The sequence below is a fragment of the Hippoglossus stenolepis genome, chromosome 18 (genome assembly GCF_022539355.2).
Source record: "Hippoglossus stenolepis isolate QCI-W04-F060 chromosome 18, HSTE1.2, whole genome shotgun sequence".
Lineage (NCBI taxonomy): Eukaryota > Metazoa > Chordata > Actinopteri > Pleuronectiformes > Pleuronectidae > Hippoglossus > Hippoglossus stenolepis.
In genome coordinates, this window is record NC_061500.1 from 12974321 (window position 1) to 12985253 (window position 10933).

General features: G+C 41.1%; 1 protein-coding gene across 7 annotated transcripts; it reads right to left on the reverse strand.

Annotated features, from left to right (window-relative positions):
• nup54 (nucleoporin 54) lies at positions 1-9810 on the reverse strand. 7 transcript variants are annotated; one of them, XM_035185153.2, is made up of 15 exons: positions 9676-9776; positions 8572-8679; positions 7192-7275; positions 6972-7007; positions 6349-6435; positions 5566-5724; positions 3909-4126; positions 3626-3813; positions 3264-3460; positions 3115-3169; positions 2222-2315; positions 1882-1989; positions 1551-1670; positions 1218-1328; positions 1-418 (listed from the first exon to the last, which is right to left on the reverse strand). In XM_035185153.2, exons 1-15 carry the CDS (start codon positions 9716-9718, stop codon positions 290-292), a joined length of 1737 nt encoding a protein of 578 aa, XP_035041044.2. In that variant the 5' UTR covers positions 9719-9776; the 3' UTR covers positions 1-289. The 7 variants fall into 7 exon arrangements, with proteins under 7 accessions (XP_035041044.2, XP_035041042.2, XP_035041046.2 ...); XM_035185151.2 differs by having other exon boundaries at positions 6843-7007; XM_035185155.2 differs by lacking the exon at positions 8572-8679 and having other exon boundaries at positions 9676-9810.
• Positions 9811-10933: the final 1123 nt, after the last annotated feature.

The following is a 10933-nucleotide window of genomic DNA, read 5'->3' on the forward strand; positions in this document are numbered from 1 at the left end:
TTTTTTCAATGTAAATGAAATTTTAATAATATACTAAACAGCATAAAAAAGGAAATACAAAGATGTATTTACAATGTTGTCAATCACGACACACTCAATCCCACCACTTGTTTAACTGCCGTCACCAAATATAGTCGCATATCCATAATCTGATCAGCCATAAGGGAAGCCAGCTATTATTAGATGTTGAGTCTTTGCATTAAGCTGGTACAGACAGTAGGACCTGTCCTGAGTAATTACATCAAACAGATCTTTCTATGAAAAATGTTCAGATGCTCTTTGTGTAGAATCAGCTCAGGATGCCTCCTCTCAAGTGTCCACTGTCGCTCAGCCCGTGCTCGATAAGTTTGATGTCCTCCAAGTCGTCTTTGATGACGCTGATCAAATGACTTAAACCGTCCTGCTGCTGCTTCAAGTGCTGAGAGTGAGAGAAAAGTCAACAGTGGTTCAGTTGATGCCAGAACTTTTTATAAAGACAGGCAGGTCTGTGCATTCAAAAGGTCTGGGCATGTGTTTATAAACCGCCTCAGAATCGGGAATGCATCATAACAAAATCATGGACAAAAATTCTCAGAATGACGCTCATAATTAAGAGGACAAGTTTGAGGATTTTAGGAAATCACTTATCCCTTCACAGGAGTCCCAATCAGTTAGGAGTCAGCCAGAAATGACTTTTGACTGTTCAGTGGGACAACTCACGTTTACAAATGTTTATTGCAACAGTAGAACATGTAAGCGTTTGGCGTCTAGGCTCCGACTCTGAGCTTACGGGTGGATGCTGGGGCTGAAGCAACTGGCAGCACTACTGACACAGCAGCAGGGGCAAGCAAATAGACCGACTAATAGGGGGAGGGGTGTATTATAGATGATTGTGGAGTGTGAGGTATGTCACATGATGTATGTCACATGATTGGAGCCGCGCAGCTCGAGCTGGCTGCCTGAACTAGCTCGCAAGCATCGCTCCATATATTGTATCCCATAAGGAGAGAGATGTTTGCCATGCTTGATGAGGAAGAGTTTATTATACTTATAGTGACATGATTATTCTGTCAGGACCTCTAATCACACTTAAATCACGCATAGCATAAACTGAATATCACTTGCACAATGAAGGTAATTAACATTCAAGGAACCACTGCTCCTTTTAAATTTCAGCAGCTTTCTTGATAAATACAGACCATAGACAGGACTAATGGGACGATAAAAAATAATCTCACTTGTTTGATTTCTCTGAGAAGGTCTGCATCAACACTGTAGCGCTCCTCCGACCTCACTGCTCCAAAGTGGTTCTGCATCCGGATCTGGGACATTAATTCATTCAAACGACCCTGGAAGATAAGAAAAAATGAGTACTCTGATCAGCAGCCAAAAGCACAACAGTAGTGTCCATTCACAAAATATAGTGACACTTGACTAAATGAGGATTGTGCCACTGCAGTATTGTATATTTAATAATAGCCTTTCAAGTAAAAAAAAACTGATAAATGAATAAAAATATCAGTACTTGATGCAGAGTGTACTTGAAACTGCTACAGGTTAGACACACTTGCCTTGAACTGTGTGGGGGCATTGAGTTCAGACTGAATCGTGTCCAGCTGCACCCTGAGATGCTCCTCATCCACCTGGATAGCGTAACCACTTTTTCTCTGAATCTCCTGTTTAATCAGCACCTGCCAAGAAAACAGCAGAGGAGGAGGAGAGATAAATATGTAAGAAATATTGAAACAGAAAAGATAAAGCAGACAGTACCAGGGCCTTCATTCAAACCCCGTGAGGTCATCATGGTAGTCGACACAATTCATTTTACCAATCCTGGAAAAGGAGAGGCAGTAACAGCCAACACATTTTCACAGAATTCAGTTAGAAAAGGGAGGCGGCTACCTGCAGCACTCTGTGAGAGAGGTCCATCAGTTTCCTCTTGTACTGGGCGATCTTTGCTACTGTGGTCGCCTGGTTCTTCTGCAGATCACTGATGTCATTGGAGATTATCTGTAGGGCCAAACATGCGTGTGCGCGCATGAGTGAAAACAGGGAAGAAGTTTTCTCACAGATTTTAAATTGTATTTCAACACAATCAGCTCAAAATACTCGTTGCCTTCTCTACTACTTAAGCTGAACAATAAAGTAGAGTAGATTAGTGTCACCAGCTGAGTCATTCCAGTCTGGACTACTGCAATAGAGTCCTGTGCAAGGAACCCAGCAGAGTTTTCACTTGACTTACATCCACTCTGGTCTGATGCTGTTTGGTCATCTGGTCCTGGATCTGCAGTCTGCGAAGGAGCTCCTTAAAACCCACCATAGGAACTGGGATCAACCTGAAGAAAAACATCACAAGACTCTTAGTGACAACATGCTGCTGCAGCTTTTCATTGACTTGATTTCATGGTGTACGCACAATCAAGGGTGTTAAACATTATTTTAATACTCCATATCACATTCCTGTTATGGAATTTGGCATCTGGTTGAGTTGCCATTGCTTTGAACCATGTTGGGTCAAGCATCGCACCTTGCCAAGTCCTATGATGCCAATTTTGATTTGTGAATATGGGTGATACAAATAAATACATGAAAAGCAGAGAGAGAGCGGGGGAAGACATGTAGCAAAGTGTTGCAGGTCAGAATCGAACCCGGGCCGCTGCGGAGACGTGAAGCCTCATTGAAATCAGCCCTTAAAGGAAAATTCCAGTGTTTTTAATATGGGTCTTACTCTCATAACTGTGGTCATTCTGACTGTGGGACAAACTAAATCTTCTCCTGAAGTCAAACCAGTGGTCCAATGTCTGATTTAAGCTCCGTTTGGACACCAGTTTGACATACGTTTGAAATTATTTCTGATAATTATACATTTCTTTGGAAGGTTTTAAGATACTGGAACTGCTTGATCTGGTTTCCAGTATGGTGTCTTGCTGAACACATTTTATTTTGTGAAGTATACTAAAGCTGTGCCATAGGACATAAGATTTTGATAGGGTGAGTAAAAGAAGTAAGACTACTTAAGAGTAAATCAAAAAGCAGCAACTGGAGGATTTCAAGAAACAGTCTTTTGTAACTGTTCTCCCCCTCTACACATTATCCATACACTATGGCTTGAATGTATTTTCTTAATCGACTTACTTATCTGGGTCGGGGTTGTCTACCTTGGCCTGCTCCCAAATGATAGGGTCCACTCCTAATAGGAAGAGACAAGATCTAAATCACAGACCAACACTTTCTTGAAATCAGTGAGAAGATGACATGAACATGCGCACGAAAAACACTCATACCTGCAGGAGCATTTTGCAGCAGCTGTTTGAGCTGTGCTGGAGACAACTCTGTGCGTGTGAGGGACATGGCCACTCCAATCTGTGAGAGCTGGACCTTGACGTTGCCCTGCTCCAAAAAAATGAAGAGTGTGGTGGCGGGGATCCGCTTGGAGGTGCCATTAAGGGAACGCTCCACCACGTAAATGACCACCTCGGTTCTGGGGGACAGAGGACACATCAAAGAAGACCCCTCGTAAATAATGAGATGATAATAATCAGAATTTGTCTATTATTGTTTTCTGAAAAATCTCCATTATTTGCATAAGTAATGAGGAAACCATATGTGTAGAAGCAGTACCGTTTGACATTTTATAAACACCTACTGGTCATTCGGCAGGGCTTTGACACCATCCACATTGACAGTGAGTGTTTGATTGTTTCCCAGCACCTTATGGAGAGACTCCACCAGGTGCTGCTGCTGCACTCGCACATCAGCTTCCTTCCTAACGAGAATCAAAACCACTAAACCATCCTCATCCTTGCTCACTGGGACACAGCTATAGCCCACTGCCTAAGAAACACAAGACACAGACGACTACCATGTTATTCAACATCAAATGAACCAAAGAACACTTGCAACCTCTCTAATGAACTATTTCTTTTTACCTTGAACCTGCAGAATGGGTTCTCCTGGGTGAAGTCAACGGGTGGGTTGTTGTTGCTGTAGTAGCCCTTCCCGGTGCCCCAGTAAGCCTGCAGCTGGTTCCATTTGGCCAAGATGGAGTCACGCTCATCTCCCAACAAGGTAGGAGCTGACAGTGCGGTGACCTGCTGGTAAAGCTGAGTGGGCTGAGCTTGACTCTGCTGCTGGCCAAACAAGCCTCCTGATGCAGTGGAAGAGATGTAGAATTATATTTTCTGAAACAACATAATGTCTATGTACTTAGGAAAAAACTACTGATAAAGAATTGCTATTTTTACAATATGTGGAAGGTCACAAATAATTTCCCCTAACTATATTTAGTGTGCAACCCTCAGCTATAGATAACATTGATGCTTTGATTGTCCCTTCCTGATTGTTGTTACCCCCTACAGCAGCGAGAGGTGAACAGCACGGCTGCTAAAGTTATTAACATTGTATGTGATGAGTCAAATTTATTTCTGAAACAGCGCACAACACTGTAAAAACACTACTAACTAGGGCTGCACCTATTAATTATTTTTTTAATCGATTAATATAACAATATTTGTTTCTATTAATATAACTATTCTTTTTTATTGCTCGATTAATATTATAATGAATTTATCAAAAATAAAATTTCCTCAAGCAAAGATGCATTATGATTCAGTGCCATAGGGTTTGAAGTAGCCTGGTTAAATGTCTGTATGAAGTCCAAAACTGACTCAAATAAAATAAAGAAAGTAAAATTCAATAATATTTCAACAATGTTATTATTCATTTTCACATTAAACTGGATGGTACTCTAATAACAAAAAAACCTATAAAATAAATGTTCTTTTCTCGTTTAAAGTAAAATAAGGTTTGCATTTAAAAACAAAATAAAGAGCTCTTGAAAAAAACGTAAAATAAAGTGCTTAATTCTAGAAGAAAAAAAAGATTTAGTTTGAGTTTCCCCTTTTCTTCTTTTTTCTTAATATATAACTACATAACACATATGAACAATCTTAACAAATAATAACAACAAAACAGCTTTAACGTTTCTCTTTGTTCCCACTTTCTCTTATTCAGTGAGAGAAGTAAACTCTACTGTGTGCGGCCAGGATTTACTACCGTAAAGATGAAAAAAGCTGCGCAGGTTAAAATAAGACTACCGCAAATGCAAGAAAAGTTGCCAGATTAAAATAGAATGCTGCGTCAAAATCTAAAAATAGGTCTGGGTCCGGATGCGGACCGTGGTCCACCTATTGGTGACCTATGCTAGATGACCGCGGGCAATTATTTCCACTTCAGCTTGCTCTACTGGTGAATCCATGTTTTGACTAGGCACATACACCTTCCTTACGACGCGTTGCCGCCAGAACGCAAATCGACGTATTTACTTAATCGATGACATCGACGCGTCGCCCCAGCCCCATAATAATTAGCCTTTGCTTGGTTTTAAAATGAGAGATTAGAAACATTGCTTAAAATTAACTGTCCCGTGTCCAGACTTTTCTGGAAAAGGCTGATTGAGATTTTTGCAAACACAGTAAAAGTGCTAAATTTGTGCATTTTATAATAGTCTTCCAATAGAAAGGTCATGGTCATTACCATGTTCAAATCGTAACACTAAAAGTGGTATTGGGAATTTTGATCTCTTACCTTGCTGCTGCTGAGTTGACTGGATATTAAAGCCTCCGAACCCTCCAAGACCAGATGCTCCTAAACTCGTCCCAAATCCTGTTGTCCCGGGCGCGGTTGCAGTGCCGAGCCCAGAGGAGAATCCAAAGCCTTTGTTCTGTGTGTTACCAAACAGGCCTCCTAAAAGAGAAGTGTGTGGCAGCACAGTGAGAAAACATAATCCACAATCTACAGAAAGAAGCTGCCGGTTTTGCTGAAGGTTCACTGCAAACTGACTCATGTTGGGGTGGAGTGAGTGAGACATCTTGTGGAAGCTTCTATATGTGTTGCCATTTAAGCACAAAGCTGAGCATGAGGCAGTAAGCAGCCGTTTTGGGAGAATGGTCAAGAAGACTGAGGGATAAAATATTGCATTCTTTTATTGGTCTCCTATTACCTCCGCCCAAAAGGGTCGCGTTTTCATCCGTCTGTCAGCAGGATTACGCAACAATGATTTCCATGAAAGGACGTGTGTGGTGGAAGGATGTGAGATGGGTCAACAAAGAACCAATCTCTATGAATGTTCAATTTGGTGCAACCTGATAAAAATTAAGGGGACTGTGCTCTTCTGAATGTCACTCGAATTTCCTATTAGTTTCCTCACAATTTCTTTAAGTTTATTGGAAAGTGCCATGTTGTTTGATGCAAATTATAGAGAAAATAGAGGCAATGTTGTGAAACAACTGAGAAGATTTTATTTATGCTTTAACTTTTTCTAGTCTCATTATATCTTGAGGGTTATGTTGAAATATGAAGGAAGCAGACCTGCTGTGTTGGAGGGAGCAGCAAAGCTAAAAGTGGACCCTGGTGCAGCAGCAGTGGTTGTAGTCGTCCCAAAGCCACCGAATGTGCCTGATAAAACAGAGCAGATCAAGCAAAATGAGACAGAAGACGAGACACAAGAAGAGGCGAGAGAATGACAGAATTAAATTGCTGACTATTTGATGTCAGTAGAAGCAGAAGAATAATCATATTTCATTTTATAAAAAGGAAAAGTGAATTTTCTTTCCATTTGCCACTTTTCTTCTGTCTTACATGTACGGTGAAAATTGAGTGGCTTTCAACAGCAATCAAATGAAATTAGTGCATCATTTAAAATTGTGTCTCTTCATGCAAATGGAAACAACAATGCATCAAGTGTGATGAGATAAATCACTGAGTGAGATGACAAATCACTGCACCACAGAGACGTGAATATGGATGGAAATGTGTGTTTACAGACACAGACGGTACAGAGTAATCAATCAAAGGTCATCTACCTGTGCTAGCCAGGCTATTACCAAAATTGAATATAGTGCCAGTGGTGGTTGCTGTACCAAAGCACCCCACATTAAAGCTGATTGCTGCCGGGTTGGCATTTAAACCAAACCCCCCAAAACTAAACCCACCAGCCGTGGTGTTTCCAGCTCCCAGCCCCCCAAATCCTGCAACCAGCGCAGGCAGGCAGGCAGCAAGAAAGAGAGAATGACATGGAGGAGCAAAGGTCAGGACATCAGGAATAAAATGGGCTCAGTAACTGTAAACAGCAGTCGTTCAGTGCCTTAAAAAAGATACAGCTCAAGAATAATATCAAACCCACATGCTTAATAAATAACCTGTGTATCTTACCAGTGTTGGTGGAGCCAAAACCAAATCCAGTGGCTGGTGCAGCAGCAGTGGTGGTGGCTGCCCCAAAGCCAGGGGCTGTAAGAGCTTCAGAGAATAAACATTTTCACTTGAGTGCAACAAGTAAACTTTGTTTTGTATTGGCAAGCAAAATAAATGAGCAACATCTAAAAGCTGTTTCACTTCGTACTGTTTACATATCTATTGTGACAGATATTATGCTGGATGGATGTTTTCTCAGAAAATACATTCATGGTGTCACTCTTCTTATCTTCACTAAAAGGCAACTATTGTAGTTGATCAAGTATATATTCAAGTATCTGTTAAGGCCAGATATTATATTGTCCATTTTTCTTTCAACACCCTGTGGAAACCAAAGAGCCAATGAATAAAATCTACACAGATAGAATACATCATGCATTTCCATTCCAAATCACAAGTGGCAAACCACAATTATTTTCTAAATCTAATATTAATATCTGATAATTTTACAATTATTAAATGATCAGAATATGCATTTATTTTAGAACAAAAACAGGTTAAAGACTGATGAGGCTTTGCAGAGATGCCCATCTAAATCTTTAAGATGAAGCCCCTGTACAGAACTGGTATTAACATCTGTTCTGGGTGATCAGATCATAAGAAGACAGCTTTTATTACATGTGTTCACATCACATTAAAATGTTTCCTGAATGTGTCTCTTGTGACAACTTGGGATCGGATCTCACTTGCTCAATATGCAAATAATTACGACTGTCATTTGTGTTTACAGAGACAAAATGACGTTGTTTTTATCCGGTCTGAGCTGACAGATGTGTCCAATGACAATGTTTCTGTGTGTGTGGGCACAAGAAAGAGAGAGAAAGAGCGAGTTGTGAGGAGGGGCTGAATGAATCTCTTGCAACTGTGCTATGAAGAAACACTAATGTAAGGAGAAGACTGAGAAGCGTTAAAAACATTTGATTCATTGTGAAACTGTAGAGGGGCAGAGGACGTCAGCTGAGTAGGTTATCCTTCATATGTTGCCCAGGACGGATTTTGCGTTTACACAGTGAAAAGAGTGTGGCCACACTGTCCGACACCAGCTCCCAATGTAGTCTGAATGATCAGACCTCAGGACACATTGAGGACACGGTTGGGTGCACTCAGACCAGAAGTTAGATCTGACCACTTGTGATCAGATTACTCAAGATGGCAACTACACATCTGGTCAACTCCCAGCTGCTACGAATGGTTTTTGACCCAGTGGCTCAGACAGCACCACTGGTGTGTCTCTCCAGTGACTTCTGATCGACATCGCCATGCAGGCCGTGATGACGACGGGTCACGAGGGAGCAGAGGAACCTCTGGCAGTGAGGATCAGGATCAGGGAAGTGGACTTACTGCCAAATCCGGATGAGGCTGTGGTGGTGGTGGCTGAGGGGCCAAAGCCAAACGCTGTGGATGCTGTGGTCTTTGCACCAAATGAACCGAATGAAAACCCGGGGGCGCCTTTGTAGGGAAACAGAGAGTGCCGTGAATGCTGGGCGTTCTAGGACAGTACAGCTACAGTGCAGCGTTACACTCATCTCTATAAAATCTACAACAATCCTTTGCTTACATTGATAAACATTAGCTTGATAATAATTTTGTTGCTGCTCTTGTTTAATTGTTCGTTGCTGATTGTGAATGTTTCTTGTTTCTCAGGTCTCTCTTGGAAAAGAGATCCTGATCTCAATGCGACTGCCTGATTAAATAAAGACTAATTTAACATCTATGCTAACGTTAACTTATATACGTTACGTAGCCTACTTTAAAATGGCATTTTATAACATGTGTGGCCTTCACAGGAACACAGATGATGCTGTGGGTTCTGAGACAGTGGAGCTAGTGCAGGATTTCTCTCATCTTTTTAAAATCAATAACAAACACTAGCTCGTAAACTAGTGTCTGCAAAAACTGCTAAGCTAACGATGTAAGAATAACAATAATAATATACGTTAACTAGCTTACTTTAAAACAACGAGTTACAACAAGTGAGGCCTTCACAAGAACACAGATGATGCTGTGTTATACGACTGAACACCTACAGTTGATTACTTCTCATCTTCTTCAAATCAACCGTTAACTCACGTTGATAAACACTAGCTCGTAAGCTAGTGCTAACCACAACAACTAACAATGTATGAATAATAATAATAATAATAATAATAATAATAATAATAAAAAAAGCTAACTGGTCCACTTTAAAATTGAGAAGGAGCTACTACATGTGTGGTTATACAGTGAACTTGACGTGTCGTCACTTCACAGCGAGCGTTTCCCGTGGAGTTTATCATTAGCCGGTAGCTGATGCTCATGCTACAGCAGCTCGATGTGAGCTAACGGCTAACTGTTTACATTTACCGCTAATGTAAACATACCAGAGCGACGCCACCTTCGCGGTCAAAGCGGAGCATATCTCCAGCCTCATTGAAACTCTCTCAAATGTATTTAAAACCCACTCACTTGCCGCTGTGCTGCCCGCGGCACCGCCAAAATTAAACGCCATGTTGACTGTCACCGGAAGTAGTTCTAAACTTCTACTTCTTCTCTTTCCTCTTGATTTGGTGCATTTACTATTCAGCACAACGGCGCATCAGCGACCCCTGTGGTCAGGGTGTGAGAGGTGTCCACAAGCTACTGCAGGGGTCAGCAGCACCAGGGCCGGCACGCGCCTTTATGTGGCCCTATAAGAAGAAGTTAACGTGAGGGCCCCGCTGCCTCGGCACCACCAATACTATTGATTATTGTCAAAGTTTGATCATTCGCACACAAAGTGTAGATCTAGCACATTATCAACTTTAATAATAGCAGCTTTGTTGATCTGACTGAGGCAGCGAGAACTGATTGAAGTATTCAGCATTAGTTGGCCAAACTGTTATAATACGTATTATTGTGTATAGTAACAAATGACATATAAAAAAAAAACATTTCAAGCTTTCTTGTAGGATATTTCAGGGCTCCTTGGTGTCCTCTAGTGGCCACAGTGGCACCATGCAGGGGTCGGCTCTGTACTGTACACTGAATGTTAAAGGTTCAGTGTGTAAGGTTTAGGTGAAAGGGAATTATCGGCAGGAATTGAATATAAAATAATCCTTGAGAGGTTTCCACTAGTTTGTGATCATCTAATTGTACGAATTGTTGTTTCTTTACCCGAGGATTGGCCCTCTATATTTAATTACTTTATAGTTACATCGGGAGCGGGTCCTCTATACGGAGGCCGTATTCAGCTGCAACATGCAAATTCACTCACTAAATTCTACACACTGAACCTTTCTGATCACTCTCTCTGTTGCTGAGCCCCATCTTCTGCTGAAATGGCCTCACAGGGAAACCTGGTAAGTTTTTCTCGGCTGTCTTGAAGAAGCATTTTCTTCCACCTCTTGTGACCAGCCCTCCTTTCCCTGTTATTTGTTCTTGTTTTGTCTGAAGCTCAAATACATTTTCATTTAGTGTTTTGAGTTCATGTATCGATATCCAGTCAGCCACACTGAGAAATAAAGTACTTGTTATATAAATGATAAAAAATACAAATATATATGTATTTGTTTTTTAAATAAACGGTTCTATAAATGAGGCTGTGAACATGAACAAACCCATTCTGAAAAATAACAACTTGCATGGGATGTAAAAACTGCTTTACATCCCATGCAATGCAGACATCCTGGCAGACAAGGCAAATGACTGTTTACTTCCTTAATTAGGGTCATTAGGGTTATCTTTA

Excerpts from the sequence above, each read along its gene's own strand:
- nup54 (XM_035185151.2), bottom strand. The coding sequence starts at position 9,718 with ATGGCGTTTAATTTTGGCGGTGCCGCGGGCAGCACAGCGGCAA. Across the intron at positions 3,814-3,908 it reads ACCCATTCTGCAGGTTCAAG|GCAGTGGGCTATAGCTGTGT; the intron begins GTAAAAAGAAAT and ends TGTGTTTCTTAG. Across the intron at positions 419-1,217 it reads TTCTCAGAGAAATCAAACAA|CACTTGAAGCAGCAGCAGGA; the intron begins GTGAGATTATTT and ends TCTCACTCTCAG.